Below are 16,021 nucleotides of genomic sequence, written 5' to 3'. Positions count from 1 at the left end.
TTGTCATCAAAACTGCTTGGTACTGGAACATGAACAGACACACTGACCAGTGGAATAGAATTGAGAGCCCAGAAATGAGGCCCCACACCTATGGACATCTAATCTTTGACAAAGGGGCCCAGACTATTATATGGGGGAAGCAGAGTCTCTTCAACAAATGGTGTTGGAAACAATGGGTTGAAACATGCAGAAGAATGAAGCTGAATCACTGTATTTCACCAAATACAAAAGTAAATTCCAAGTGGATCAAGGACTTGGATGTTAGACCAGAAACTGTCAGATACTTAGAGGAAAATATTGGAAGAACTTTTTTCCGCATAAATTTTAAAGACATTTTCAATGAAATGAATCCAATTACAAGGAAGACTAAGGCAAGTATAAACCTATGGGACTACATCAAATTAAAAAGCTTCTTCACAGCAAAAGAAACCACTACCCAAATCAAGAGACCCCTCACAGAATGGGAGAAGATCTTTACATGCCATACATCAGATAAGAGTTTAATAACCAACATATATAAAGAGCTTACCAGACTCAACAACAAGACAACAAATAACCCCATCCAAAAATGGGGGGAGGAATTGGACAGAATATTCACCACAGAGGAGATATAAAAGGCTGAGAAACACATGAAAAAATGCTCCAAGTCTCTGATTGTCAGAGAAATGCAAATCAAGACAACAATGAGATATCACTTCACTCCTGTGAGAATGTCACACATCAGAAAAGGTAACAGCAGCAAATGCTGGAGAGGGTGTGGGGTCAAAGGAACCCTCCTGCACTGCTGGTGGGAATGTCAGTTGGTCCAACCTCTGTGGAGAACAGTCTGGAGAACTCTCAGAAGGCTAGAAATGGACCTACCCTATGACCCTGCAATTCCCCTCCTGGGGATATATCCTAAGGAACCCAACACATCCATCCAAAAAGATCTGTGTACACATATGTTCTTGGCAGCACAATTTGTAATAGCCAAAACCTGGAAACAACCCAGGTGTCCAACAACAGATGAGTGGCTGAGCAAGTTGTGGTATATATACACAATGGAATACTACTCAGCTGTAAAAAATGGTGACTTCACCGTTTTCAGCCGATCTTGGATGGACCTTGAAAAAATCATGTTGAGTGAAATAAGTCAGAAACAGAAGGATGAATATGGGATGATCTCACTCTCAGGCCGAAGTTGAAAAACAGGATTAGAAAAGAAAACACAAGTCGAATCTGAAATGGAATTGGAGTATTACACCAAAGTAAAAGACTCTGGGGTGGGTGGATGGGTGGGGAGAATACAGGTCCATGAAAAATGATGAATGAAATAGTGGGGGTTGTATTGCTAAATGGGAATCTGGGGAATGTTATGCATGTAAAAAAAAAAAAAAAGTAGAAACGCAAAGCAGAAATTGACTGAGTTTGGAGTATGGCACCAAAGTAAGAAAGCAGAAGTATACTAGAGTTTGCAGTGAGTACCTCCCTAATACTTCCTCTCCACTTTTCCAAGCTTTGGGTCCATGATTGCTCAACAATTTGTTTGGCTTTGTATGTTAACTCTCTTTTCAGTCACCAGGTTCCAGGTGTCATCAGGATGCCGGCCAGACTTCCCTGGATTGAAGACACCACCAATATGTCCTGGAGCTCAGCTTCCCCAGAGACCCATCCTACTAGGGAAAGAGAGAGGCAGACTGGGAGTATGGACCGACCAGTCAACTCCCATGTTCAGCGAGGAAGCAATTACAGAAGCCAGACCTTCTACCTTCTGCAACCCTCAATGACCCTGGGTCCATGCTCCCAGAGGGATAGAGAATGGGAAAGCTATCGGGGGAGGGGGTGGGATATGGAGATTGGGCGGTGGGAATTGTGTGGAGTTGTACCCCTCCTACCCTATGGTTTTGTTAATTAATCCTTTCTTTAATAAAAAATAAATAAATAAATAAATAATAAAAAAAAGATCTTCTGTTTTCCCCACGTTCAGGGGGAAAGCTTCACAAGTGCTGAAGCAGTGCTGCAAGGTGTCTCTCTCTCTTCCTCTCTATCCCCCATCCCTCTTGATTTCTGGCTGTCTCTATCCAATAAATAAAGATTAAAAAAAAAATCTCCTGTTTTAGTCTACAGAGAACCTGTTCTTAGGGCAATAGCCTCCTGAGCTCATAAATCACTCCCTCCTTCCTGGGCAGGGTTACCCTCCCTGTATCTTGATAGGACCTACTATCTCATGTTGGGATCTTATTGATGTTATGTAGTTTTTCCTCTTCTAACAAATTCATCACTGCCCTATTCCTTGGAATTCTCCTCTGGCTTGTAGGTGGTTATTTATGAAAATTTGTTTAAGATCCTCTGTAGAGTTAACAATCTCTGGAGCAGGTGGTGGAATTGCATGCTGGATAGCCATCTCTCTGGAAGTTCTCACGGTGTTATTTTTACTACTGTATTTCCTGTGATAGGTCTAGCAAAAATTTTAGGTACCTGAACAACAAAACCACACCATCAACAGTTTACAAAAATACATCTTTATTGTATTCCAAAATTCTTGCATGGTATAGACAACTAGTCATATAAATTTAATACTTATGTTAAATATAAATTAAAAACTATAAACAAATCAGCAAAACTGTTGAAATATTTTAGTCACTGTCTTACATCACTAGATCTGAAAACTTACCTGCAGTAAATGGCAATGTTTAAAGAAGCACTAGAGGACAAAGTGATAAGGAATAAAATCAAGTAGGGTTTTTCAACTTTATGTATGGCAAGTCAGGCAAATCCAGTGAGTTCAATCTGACACATCAGCAAAGCAACATCTTGTCAAAAAGGTCATGAGCTTACTATTTACAGAGCAGCTGTAGGTTGTTTCGACCTACAGGTCCGTTTCTTTTCCTTCTCGTTTTAAACCCATGCTTTAAATCATTTATTTATTTATTTTTGGGGGGGATGCTGGGGATTGAACCCAGGACCTCATACATGCAAAACATGGATTTTGCTGTTGAGTTACATCCCCAGTCTGCAGGGAAGTTTCAAAGTTACCACAGGGGAGCATATCCAGAAGACTTGGTAGTCATATGATTTCAAAACAGACATTCCAGAGGATCTATAAAGATAAGGAAAACATCCATCCCTACCCCCCAAAGCCTTTCCCAGAGCCCTACTTCAAAAAGCAGATTACAAAAAAATGACTAAGAATCAGTGTGTGTCCTGGAAATTCACAATTATGACAAAAACATACAAACCTGGAAACCCTGTTGAGTTTAAAGAAAGAAAAGTTCAAATATTAGCCTTGAGATATATTAACATAGTTTAGCTATGTTATGATAGCTAAAGTATCCAAGATCAGGCTGACCTGACATGTCTTTCCTTACAGTGAGATTGAAGTCCACAGCAGCTGACAGATACCCATTTATTTACCTTAGTGTCTTCTTCCACTGGGAACCTGCTGTCACACATTCCCTACTGCCTCTGTCAAGCTCAGGATTGGTGCTAAGAACTACAGCAGGCCCAATCCCACACAGATAGCAGTTGAAGCCCAAGTTCTGTTCCCTCTAAATTCACAAATGGAAGGACAATCAGTGACTGCCAGGGAAAAGACCCATCCCTGAGCTGGTGGCAAGGATGGTCATCACCAACCAGTAATGACCATAGCATCAGCTACGTGGTTCTGAAGCCGTGGGGCTGCGGACGGTAGACATGAGGTGGGACTTGTAGGTCTTGCTCAGGCCTGTCATCCAAAACTTGAGCAGCTTGACATTGTCCTCTTCGGAGGCACCAAGAATACTTAAGAGTTTCTGTGTGTCCTCTTTGGGCCGACTGTCCACCTTAGTGAACTTAAACAGGACCTTCACTTTGCTGCAAGAAACCAAGAACAAAGTACTCAGTACCACAGCACCATCACCAGAATCCTAGTCCTGATCATACATTGTTATAAAACTGGCAATAGCTCTGAAAGTGATCAGGATTACTAAGCCTAGAAGAGAGCAGAGCAGACCACAGTTCACCCCAACATACTTTAGGAGATGGCTCACACATCAGTGTTAACCCTGGGTGGTATGATTGGTGCATCAAATTAGGGGGAAAAGAAAATAACTTTCTTTAAACTCTTTAGTATAACTGTATTATCTGAAATCAGAATGGCTAATTGAATATGACAAAAACAAACAAACAAACAAAAAAAACCTTACTAAGAAGGCACCTTTCCTCAAAATGCTTGATAAAGGGAGTCAGGCGGTAGCATAGTGGGTTAAGCACAGGTGGCGTGAAGCGCAAGGACAGGTGTAAGGATCCCAGTTGGAGCCCCAAGCTCCCCACTTGCAGGAGAGTCACTTCACAGGTGGTGGGTGAAGCAGGTCTGCAGGTGTCTTTCTCTCCCCCCCCCCCCCGTCTTCCCCTCCTCTCTCCATTTCTCTCTGTTCTATCCAACAATGATGTCAGTAATAACTACAACAATAAAAAAACAAGGGCAACAAAAGGGAGTAAATAAATAAGTAAATGATAAGAAGGGAAAAGCATTCTAATTTTCCCCACCCCCCATGCCGGGGACTAACCAAGGGCCTTGGGTTTGTATACCACTGAGGCACCTTCAGACCTCCTCCATCTTTTTTTTTTTTCCTAAGTGAGAAATAAGACACCAAAGCACTGTTCCACCATCCATCTGCTTTTGTCCTTGGTGCTTTCACATGGTGCCAGGTTAAACTCATGACTTCACACACAGAAAGTATGCAATCTACCCATAGAGCTACCTCTCCAGTCCCAGATTTGTCACTTATTTTTACTAGAGCACTGCTCATCTCTGGTTTGCAGTGGTATGGGGGGATTGAACCTGGGACTTTTGAGCCTCAGGCATGAGAGTCTCTTTGCCTAACCATTATGCTATCTTCCCTGATTTTCCTGCCCTGATTTTCAGATTTTAAAAATAGCAAAAATAAAGCTTCCCTTGGAAGTGAGAGATACTGGGTTAGCTGTTGAGGGTCACGCAGTAGAAATGGCATCTGAACCCATGATCCTCTGTACACCACTTCTCCCAGGAGCCCTGGTTTTGCCTCTTAGTCTGGAAGTGGAACCTGGATTTTTCTCAGCAGAGTGTACTGCTCTCACAGCCCAGCCTCCCCATACAGAAGCAGACTCCAGGAAGTAGGGCAGGCATATTTACTTCATCCACTCCTCCTTCAGGCAGACAAGGCACTGGTCTACCACATCTACGGACAGATTCTGGTTAGTCAGAGCAGCTTCCATCTTGTTCAGGATAGTGGGCCCAACTGGAAATGGAGGTGGGGAAGTGTCAGCACAGGAGGAACAAAAAGCACCCCAATACCTTCCCAGTCTCATTCTGGTGAGAGGTGGCCACTCAGCAACACACACCTCGGTCTGCAGCAACAGGGCTGCCACTGGTCACCACAAACTCATACTTGCTGAGAGACTGGTCATCCTCACAGCCAGTGGGGTGCAGGCTGGAGCGGGTAGCAGCATGGACCTCCACAATAACAGCAAATTCTGCAACAATACAAAACACACAACATTATGTGACATGTTTCCTGTTACAGTCTTAACAGCTTTCCTTATTCTCCCACTCTAAATTATCTTAGACCCACTAGGGGCTAGAACAAATATACAGTCTCCTGCCATCAATGCCTAGGCACTGAAAGCCTGCAGCAATGTATCCGTAAGAGGAACTCAAGTTTATGAAACTAGTAAGAAAAAGGAATTGTAGTACAATAATACTAATTACTTTGTATACCTTATTCACTTAACACTAAGTAACTATGAGAGTGGGTCTACTACTATCCCCATTTTATAGTTAGAGAAACAAACAAAAGAAGCTGAGTGACTTGTTCAAGGTCATACAGCTAGTAGACTCAAGAATTTAAAAGTCTTCTGGAAACTGTAACCACTGCCTACTAAAAAAGACTGAAGCCCCTAAAGACTCAGAAAGCTGGATACAAGGGAACTCAGGGCCAGTGGACAGCAAACAAGCCTGAAGGCAGCAAAAGTCTTGCAGATGCACTCAGCCAAGCTACTCACTGGGGTGTGGAGGCTGGACCTGTGCCTGTGCACACTCCCATGCCCCCTAGATGTGGAGCCATAGCTCCCTGGTTCTCGGTGCAAACTAAGCTCGGCAGCACTGAGGGTGAAGCAAGGGCTGAGCAAGTCCTTTTGTGCTGATGAATATTGGAGCAGATTTAGGGTAGAAATGAGAGGATGGGGATGGCCTGCCTCTAACTCAGGATGCCAAGATGGTCCTGACATTCATTTGTCAATCCCAACCCTGCCCCAGAATGGTGACACCAACATGCATTTTAAAGGCTGGGAAGAGGCCCTGGGCAAGTTGCTCTAGCAGGCAGCATCCTAGCATTCTAGATCCATCTGCACTTCTGAGTGTGTGGCTGCTGGGGCTCAGACAGGAAAAGCATTTACCTGAGGACAGCACATGGGAGGGGACCTGCACCTGGGGGCTGAGTCCTAGGAAATTGCAGCGGTAGGCCTCCTCATACTGGCTGCTGTAGGGTATGATGCGGACGCAGCCCACTGGCAGCATGGTCTGCAGAAGACAGAGCAACTCAGAAATCAGAGCAGTGGGCACATCCTGCCCACCCCAGCATCCACACTCCCACTGCTCAGTCCAAAGCCACCCCTTTCTCCAGAAGGCAAGCCAGGCCATGCAGGCCCAAACAGAGTCTCCAACACAGCCCAAACTCTAATCAGGGCAATAGGTTGGGCCTGATTCATGCTTTGTAGTCACATCTTACATAGGTCCCTGACTTCTGTCTTAAAACACTGTATGTCTCTCAGAAATACAGGTATGCATCACTTTAAATGTATGCCACTCCATCACAGCATTGCCTTTACTTAGTTAATTTATTTTTCAAAAGATTCATTTACTATGAAAGGCCAGGAAGTGGTTGAGCACACACATTACCATAAGCAAGTACCTGGGTTCAGGTATTTTGGCCTCCACCTGCAGGGAGGAAGCTTCACAAGTGGTGAAGCAGTGCTGCAGCAGCTCTCTCTCTCTTTCTACTTCACCCCTTCCATCTCAATTTGTCTCTATCCAAAAAAAAAAAAAAAGGAAGGAAGGAAGATAGGTAGATAGATAAGACAGATGGCCACCAAGAGCAGTGGGTTTGTGGTATAGACCACAAAAGCCCCAGCAATAACCCTGATGGAAATAAAAATATATGCATTATGAGATACAGAAAGAGAAAGAGGGAGAGAAACAGATAAGACACACAGAGACCAGAGCTAGACCATGGCAAACATAGTGCTGGGGATGTAACCCCAGGTCTCACCTGTGCAGGCCTTGTGTTCTACCTGCAGTGCCACCTCCTATCTCTAACACAGTCTAACACAGGATTGTTTTTAGACCCACTGGGCAAATACTGTTCTATAAAACAAAGAAGAAAAGCGCTCTTACCCGAAGAACTTCAAAGGCTGACTGGACAAGGTCTGCATCTCTACTTTTCCAGATCACCTGGTTCCCCATGAGCACATGCCAGGCCAACATTCGAAAAGATGGGGCTCCCAGGACCTACAAAATACAATGTAGGGCTTTCTACCCTCAGCTTTCCTTCCCTCCAATCATCTGTTCATCTAGAAACTTTCTCCTTGTAATAAAGTAAGGTGGGGTGGGAGAGAAGGAGGCAGGGGACTTTCCCAAGGTTGAAAGTGGACTAGTGAAAGCCCCAGGTTCACACCTAAAAGCCTGATTACAAAGTACCATATACTTTTAAGATTGTTCCCTCAATTTTATTTTATTTTTTAAATTTGAAGTTGGAAAAGTCATCTTTCTGTAACATGTACTTCCTCCCATCTCTCTGCACACTATATTTTTCTGAACCATTTGGGAGAAAGTTATCAGGTCTCTGACACTTCAGCACTCAGAAAGAACAGAGCTTCCACACAACCCTACTTCCCAACCATACCCAGAAAAATCATCACTGCAATCAAACCAATATACAGAGCCCCAAGGCTCTAAGCATGTTCTTTATGGCTATTGATCTTTTGGTACTGAGGGTCATTAAAGAATTATGATGTCCTAATTCTGTCTTAATATTAATTTTAACTTGAATGGCACTGGGATTTTAGAAGAGGCCAAGCTGATATCTAAAAATACTAACAGCTCAAACCAGGAGGCCACAACACTTCATTTTCCCAAACTCCCCCCCCCCCTTCATCCCTTCATGATTTCTCACAACCTGAATCCATGAAAGCCATCAACAAAGATAATTTCAGCTATATACACACCCTTCATGGAAGAGCGGTTTGGATTCACTAACCCCATAAAGCTAAATACAGCCACAGTGAATACTGCAAAATAGCTCACTTAGATAGTGTGCTGCTTTGTCATACTCATGATCCAGGTTTGAGCCAGGTCCCCACCACATTAGAGGAAGCATCAGCATTATAGTCTTTTTCACTTGTGTGCTCTATGTCTCTCTTCTATCTGAAAATGTCATCCCAGAGCGATAAAGCCTGGCAATAATAGAGACTGTTATGTGTGATGTGTGTAAATAAATGCATGTGGTGTCTGTGGTATATGTAAATAAATGCATGTGAATTTAAGTGTGCATATATATGAGTGAATGTTTGCTTCTTTTTAAAAAAAAATTATTTATTCCCTTTTGATGCCCTTGTTTTCTAATTGTTGTTGTAGTTATTATTGTTACTGATGTTGTTGTTGTTAGATAGGATAGAGAGAAATCGAGGAGAGCAAGGCAGAGAGGGGAGAGAAAGATAAACACCTGCAGACCTGCTTCACCACCTGTGAAGCGACTCCCCTGCAGGTGGGGAGCCAGGGGCTCGAACTGGAATCCTTACGCCAGTCCTTGTGCTTTGCACCACCTGTGCTACTGCCCAGCTCCCAAATGTTTGCTTTCTTAACTGAGTGCCTTCCATTGTCCAGACACAATTACTATGGCTGGACATTCAGACTGTCTCCAATTCTTTGTAGGGATAAATGTCATTTTCACATTGCAGCCTATGCTGCATGCAAACCTATTAAAGTGCTATTTGGTACCTCTAGAGAATCACAGAATGGTTGAGACTGAGCACTCAAAAAAGCCAATCAAGTGAAGACTTCTGCATCAGCAATGAAAAGGGGGCTGATCCTGTAGCTAATGCACCCTAGAAGTCCATCACTGCTATTAGTTGCCCACCAGGAGGCTCATGGTTCCTCCTCACTGCCAATTTTCCAGGCTGCTCTGAACCACCCCTACCTGCCGCATGTGCCGCAAGGATTTGAAAACTGACAGCTTCCTAGCCTGCCAGTTCCCACAGCTGGAGAGCAGGGAAGAGTCTGTGGGGTACTTGGTGAGCTCCCGCCCTTCTGCCCCCTCTAGCAAGGCCACAGCTTTGGTGTCCTCTTCAGCCTCAGAGTTGTCCCAGCTTTCAGACTCCTCTTCTAAGTCTGCAAGACACACAACAGGAGACTTCTGGAGGCGGGGCTACAAACAGCAGCAGATCTGTTTCTTTCCTCTCTTCTCCTCTCCTCTCCTGGATCAACTAGGAATACCAAAGGAGACCATCAGGGACTGAAACAAGACAGGACTAGAACGACTACAGGAACCCACCAAATCACAAATGAGTACAAACACACGTGGCTGGTGACAGAGGAGCATAGGGAGAGACTAAGTGGCTGGTAACAGTCCGGTGGTTTATCAGTTGAGACACCACCTCCAGTCTGCTCCACCAACAAGGGGACAGATGAAGGGAGGAGAGGACTCCCGGGAGACTCACCAAGTGCAACTCTGGGTCTCCATTGCTACTGCCCTCAGAATCTGGAGCAGCGGCAGGGAGGGACACCAGGGGACAGAGATCTAACCAGGAAACTCAGGAAAAGACCTATACCTCGGTGGCATAGCTATGGGGCTGTGAAAGTCTCTTTGCATAACCACTGGACTATCTCTGCCACACCTTGCCTTATCTCTTGGTCAGGAGTCAGTGATTAAGCTAAGAAGCCTACTTATAGCCTACAGAGAAGAAAAAAAAAAAGAGGCTTTTAAATCACTGAGCAACAACTCAGGGATTAAAATACTATTGAAACAATTGTTAACTTCCACCACTGTGAACCCTTTAATTACCTTACTTAGACACAAGTCAATCCAGGAAACAGTGATCTGTAATTTGAAAAGTACTAAGAGAGTGAACTCATAACATAATATATAAAATGGGTAAACCAACAGGAAGAAATATTGGAGAAACACCCCAGGACAACAGTCCAGCTAAAAACCCCCCAAAGGGTGAAGCACAAAATAACGAGTTCAACATCCAAACAATAGCTAAGGAAATAATCACAGGAGTGAGTAAAGAATTTGAAAACATTGTAATCAGAAATACAGGAACAACAAATGAGACTATGGAAGTAAACACTAACTATCTCAAGGTTATTAAAGAGCTGAATGCAGAAATAGCTGAGCTAAGAACAAAACTAGCTGAACAAGCTAAAACAGTATCAGAACAGGGCAACAAAACAGATGAACTCCAGAAAACAGTAGAGGGCAGAAGAATAGAATCAATGAGGCTGAAGACAGAATTAGCAAGATCGAGGACGAATTAGAGACAATTAAAAAAGAAGTAAGAGATCTCAAAAAGATTAAGAGACACTGAAAACAACAACAGAGTACTACGGGATGACTTCAAAAGAAACAATATACGCATTATTGGCATACCAGAAGAAGAAAGAGAAGGAGAGGAAAAAAGCATTCTCCAGGCCATAATAGCTGAAAACTTCTCTAGTCTAGACAACATCAAAGACATAAAGATTCAAGAAACCCAGAGGGTCCCAAACAGAATTAACCCAGACTTAAAGACACCAAGACACATCATATTTAGAATTGAAAAGAATAAGGATAAAGAAAGGATCCTGAAGGCTGCAAGAGAAAAGCAAAGAGTCACCTACAAAGGAAAACCCATAGATTAGCAGCAGACTTCTCCACACAAACACTACAGGCCAGAAGAGAATGGCAAGATATCTATCAAGAGCTCAATGAGAAAGGCTTTCAACCAAGAATACTATATCCTGCTAGACTGTCATTCAGACTAGATGGAGGCATCAAAACCTTCTCAGATAAGCAAGAGTTGAAGGAATCAACTATCACCAAGCCTTCCCTGAGAGAAGTTCTGAAAGGTCTTCTATAAACTGTCAGACCATCATAAATAGGACATATATCAGAACACTCTAAAACTCTACAAGAATGGCGTTAAAATATCTTCAATCTTTGATATCAATATATGTCAATGGCCTGAATTCACCTATTAAAAGATACAGAGTAGGAAGATGGATCAGAAAATACAACCCAACAATATGCTGTCCACAGGAAACACACCTAAACTCAACAAGACAAACAGGGACGTAAAGTGAAAGGATGGAAAACTATCACACAAGCCAATGGCCCACAAAAAAGGGCAGGAACAGCTATTCTCCTATCTGACATGATAGACTGTAAAATAGGTAAGATTTAAAAAGATAGGGATGGACACTACTTAATGCTCAGAGGATCAGTCTATCAGGAGGACTTAACAATTATTAACATTTATGCACCCAATGAGAAGCCATCTAAATACATCAAACATCTACTGAAAGAGCTACAGCAATATATTAACAGCAACACAGTCATAGTAGGGGACTTCAACACCCCACTCTCTCAACTTGACAGATCATCCAGGCAGAAAATCAATAAAGACATAAGATAGCTAAATGAAGAGATAGATAAACAAGAACTATTGGACATTTTCAGATTCATTCATCCCAAGAAACGGGAATACACATTTTACTCAAATCTACATGGGTCATTCTCAAGGATAGACCATATGTTAGGCCACAAGAACAGCATCAGCAAATTCAAGTGCATTGAAATCATCCCAAGCATCTGCTCAGACCACAGTGGAACTAAACTAACACTTAACAATCAACAAAAGATTAGTAACAGTCCCAAAATGTGGAAGCTCAACAGTACACTTCTTAACAACTTCTGGGTCAAAGAGGAAATAAAGGAAGAAATCAAAATGTTTCGAGAGTTCAATGAAAATGAGGACACCAGCTATCAAAATATTTGGGACACAGCTAAGGCAGTACTGAGAGGGAAGTTCATAGCTATACAAGCACACATTAGGAAACCAAAAAAAGCACAAATAAACAGCTTGATTGCACATCTTCAAGATCTAGAAGAACAAAGGAACCCTAAAGCAACCAGAAGGAAAGAAATCACTAAAGTTAGGGCAGAAATAAATAACCTTGAGAATAAGAAAACCATACAAAAGATCAACAAAAGTAAATGTTGGTTCCTCAAAAGAGTGGACAAAATTGGGAGTCGGGCTGTAGCACAGCGGGTTAAGCGCAGGTGGCGCAAAGCACAAGGACCGGCATAAGGATCCCGGTTCGAACCCCGGCTCCCCACCTGCAGGGGAGTCGCTTCACAGGCGGTGAAGCAGGTCTGCAGGTGTCTATCTTTCTCTCCTCCTCTCTGTCTTCCCCTCCTCTCTCCATTTCTCTCTGTCCTATCCAACAACGACAACAACAATAATAACTACAACAATAAAACAACAAGGGCAACAAAAGGGAATAAATAAAATAAATATTTTAAAAAAAAAAAAAGAGGGGTACAACTTCACATAATTCCCCCCATAAAAAGAAAAAAAAAAAAAAGAGTGGACAAAATTGACAAACCTTCAGCCAGACTCACAAAACGAAAAAGGGAGAAGACCCAAATAAATCGGATACTAAATGAAAGAGGAGATATCACAACAGACACTGCAGAAATTCAACATATCATGCGAGGCTTCTATGAACAACTATATGCCACCAAGCTAAAGAACCTGGAAGAAATGGACGATTTCCTAGATACCTACCAACTTCCAAAACTAAGTCAAGAGGAAGTAGATAACATCACAGCTAATGAAATGGAAACAGTTATCAAAAACCTCCCCAAGAATAAAAGTCCAGGACCAAATGGTTTTACAAATGAATTCTACAAAACCTTCAAAGAAGAACTAATACTTCTACTTTTAAAAGTCTTCCAGAAGATTGAAGACACTGGAATACTCCCTGCCAGCTTCTATGAAGCCAACATCACTCTGATACCAAAAGCAGACAGGGACACAACCAAAAAAGAAAACTACAGACCAATATCTCTGATGAACATAGATGCGAAAATACTGAACAAAATTCTAGCCAACCGGATACAGCAGTATATCAAAAAGATTGTTCATCATTTATCCCAGGCATGCAAGGTTGGTTTAATATATGTAAATCAATCAATGTGATCCACCACATCAACAAAAGCAAGACCAAAAACCAAATGGTCATATCAATAGATGCAGAGAAAGCCTTTGACAAAATACAACATCCCTTTATGATCAAAACACCACAAAAAATGGGAATAGATGGAAAATTCCTGAAGATAGTGGATTCTATATACAGCAAACCTACAGCCAACATCATACTCAATGGTGAAAAACTGGAAGGATTTCCACTCAGATCAGGTACAAGACAGGGCTGCCCACTATCACCATTACTATTCAACATAGTGTTGGAAGTTCTTGCCATAGCCATCAGGCAGGAGCAAGGAATTAAAGGGATACAGATTGGAAGAGAAGAAGTCAAACTCTCCCTATTTGCAGATGACATGATAGTATACATGGAAAAACCTAAGGAGTCCAGCAAGAAGATTTTGGAAATCATCAAGCAATACAGTAAGCTGTAAGCTGTCAGGCTACAAGATTCACATTCAAAAGTCAGTGGCATTCCTCTATGCAAACATTAAGCTAGCAGAAATTGAAATCCAGAAATAAATTCCTTTTACTATAGCAACTAAAACAATAAGATATCTAGGAGTAAACCTAACCAAAGAAGTGAAAGACTTGTATACTGAAAATTATGAGTCACTACTCAAGGAAACTGAAAAAGACACAAAGAAGTGGAAAGATATTCCATGTTCATGGGTTGGAAGAATTAACATCATCAAAATGAATATACTACCCAGAGCCATCTACAAATTTAATGCTATTCCCATCAAGATCCCAACCACATTGTTTAGGAAAATAGAACAAATGCTACAAATGTTTATCTGGAACCAGAAAAGACCTAGAATTGCCAAAACAATCCTGAGAAAAAAGAACAGATCTGGAGGCATCACACTCCCAGATCTCAAATTGTATTATAGGCCACTGTCATCAAAACTGCTTGGTACTGGAACATGAATAGACACACTGACCAGTGGAATAGAATTGAGAGCCCAGAAGTGAGGCCCCACACCTATGGACATCTAATCTTTGACAAAGGGGCCCAGACTATTCAATGGGGAAAGCAGAGTCTCTTCAACAAATAGTGTTGGAAACAATGGGTTGAAACATGCAGAAGAATAAAACTGAATCACTGTATTTCACCAAATACAAAAGTAAATTCCAAATGGATCAAGGACTTGGATGTTAGACCACAAACTATCAGATACTTAGAGGAAAATATTGGCAGAACTCTTTTCCACATAAATTTCAAAGACATCTTCAATGAAACGAATTCAATTACAAAGAAGACTAAGGCAAGTATAAACCTATGGGACTACATCAAATTAAAAAGCTTCTTCACAGTGAAAGAAACCACTACCCAAACCAAGAGACCCCTCACAGAATGGGAGAAGATCTTTACATGCCATACATCAGATAAGAGTTTAATAACCAACATATATAATGAGCTTGCCAAACTCAACAACAAGACAACAAATAACCCCATCCAAAAATGGGGGGAGGACTTAGACAGAATATTCACCACAGAAGAGATCCAAAAGGCTGAGAAACACATGAAAAAATGCTCTAAGTCTCTGATTGTCAGAGAAATGCAAATAAAGACAACAATGAGATAGATACCACTTCATTGCTGTGAGAATGTCATACATCAGAAAAGGTAACAGCAACAAATGATGGAGAGGTTGTGGGGACAAAGGAACCCTCCTACACTGCTGGTGGGAATGTCAATTGGTCCAACCTCTGTGGAGAACAAGTCTGGAGAACTCTCAGAAGGCTAGAAATGGACCTACCCTATGATGCTGCAATTCCTCTCCTGAGGATATATCCTAAGGAACCCAACACATCCATCCAAAAAGATCTGTGTACACATATGTTCTTGGCAGCACAATTTGTAATAGCCAAAACCTGGAAGCAATCCAGGTGTCCAACAACAGATGAGTGGCTGAGCAAGTTGTGGTATATATACACAATGGAATACTACTCAGCTGTAAAAAATGGTGACCTCACTGTTTTCAGCCGATCTTGGATGGACCTTGAAAAATTCATGTTAAGTGAAATAAGTCATAAACAGAAGGATGAATATGGGGTGATCTCACTCTCAGGCAGAAGTTGAAAAACAAGATCAGAAAAGAAAACACAAGTAGAACCTGAAATGGAATTGGCATATCGCACCAAAGTAAAAGACTCTGGGGTGGGTGGGTGGGGAGAATACAAGTCCAAGAAGGATTCAGAGGACCTAGTGGGGGTTGTATTGTTATATGGGAAACAGGGGAATGTTATGCATGTACAAACTACTGTACTTATTGATGAACAAAGAAGGAGAGACCACTAAAAAGGCTATTTCAGTCTTATCATGAAATCCCTTGGAAACTTTCAGTCAGTGTTAGTCCTCTCCACAGATTTCCAAGCCCCAAGAATAGATCTGCTACAACAAGTGCAACAAAAAAAAAAGGGGGGGGGAATGGCCTCCAAGAGCAGTGGATTCATGGTGCAGGCACTGAGCCCAGCAATAACCCTGGAGGAAAAAATATATATATATCTGCTCAATTTATTGAGAAACACAATCTTTTTTGTTAGAAACACAAAAAAGAATATGAAAACAAAACTCTCCACCTAAGAGAAAAGAAAAGCCTTCACCAAGTCTCCCTGCCCCCAAACCCTTCTGGCTCTTGCAGGCAAGAGCTGCAGCACCAGGTGCCTGGCTCACCCGCCAGCTTCTCCATCTGAACCAATGTGTCCTCCGTGGGCGCACCCTCCAGCAGCTTCTCTGTCAGCCGGCTGCCACACGCCTTCAGGAGCCTGAAGA

At 42.2% G+C, this 16,021-nt stretch overlaps 1 protein-coding gene across 20 annotated transcripts in view; it reads right to left on the bottom strand.

Moving 5' to 3' along the window:
- Positions 1-2,480: 2,480 nt before the first annotated feature.
- Positions 2,481-16,021, bottom strand: part of FLCN (folliculin) — a 41,378-nt gene continuing 27,837 nt past the window's right edge. For all 20 annotated transcript variants that reach the window (XM_060203258.1, XM_060203260.1, XM_060203247.1 and 17 more), the window contains 7 exons: positions 15,923-16,014; positions 9,192-9,382; positions 7,391-7,504; positions 6,394-6,517; positions 5,341-5,472; positions 5,132-5,237; positions 2,481-3,831 (listed from right to left, as the gene is read on the bottom strand). In XM_060203258.1, the coding sequence (XP_060059241.1) occupies positions 3,630-3,831; positions 5,132-5,237; positions 5,341-5,472; positions 6,394-6,517; positions 7,391-7,504; positions 9,192-9,382; positions 15,923-16,014 (961 nt within the window). In that variant the 3' untranslated portion in view covers positions 2,481-3,629. The remainder of the gene's footprint in view (positions 3,832-5,131; positions 5,238-5,340; positions 5,473-6,393; positions 6,518-7,390; positions 7,505-9,191; positions 9,383-15,922; positions 16,015-16,021) is intronic.

This window comes from Erinaceus europaeus, chromosome 12, assembly GCF_950295315.1.
Source record: "Erinaceus europaeus chromosome 12, mEriEur2.1, whole genome shotgun sequence".
Lineage (NCBI taxonomy): Eukaryota > Metazoa > Chordata > Mammalia > Eulipotyphla > Erinaceidae > Erinaceus > Erinaceus europaeus.
This window is presented reverse-complemented; position numbering and strand designations above follow the sequence as displayed.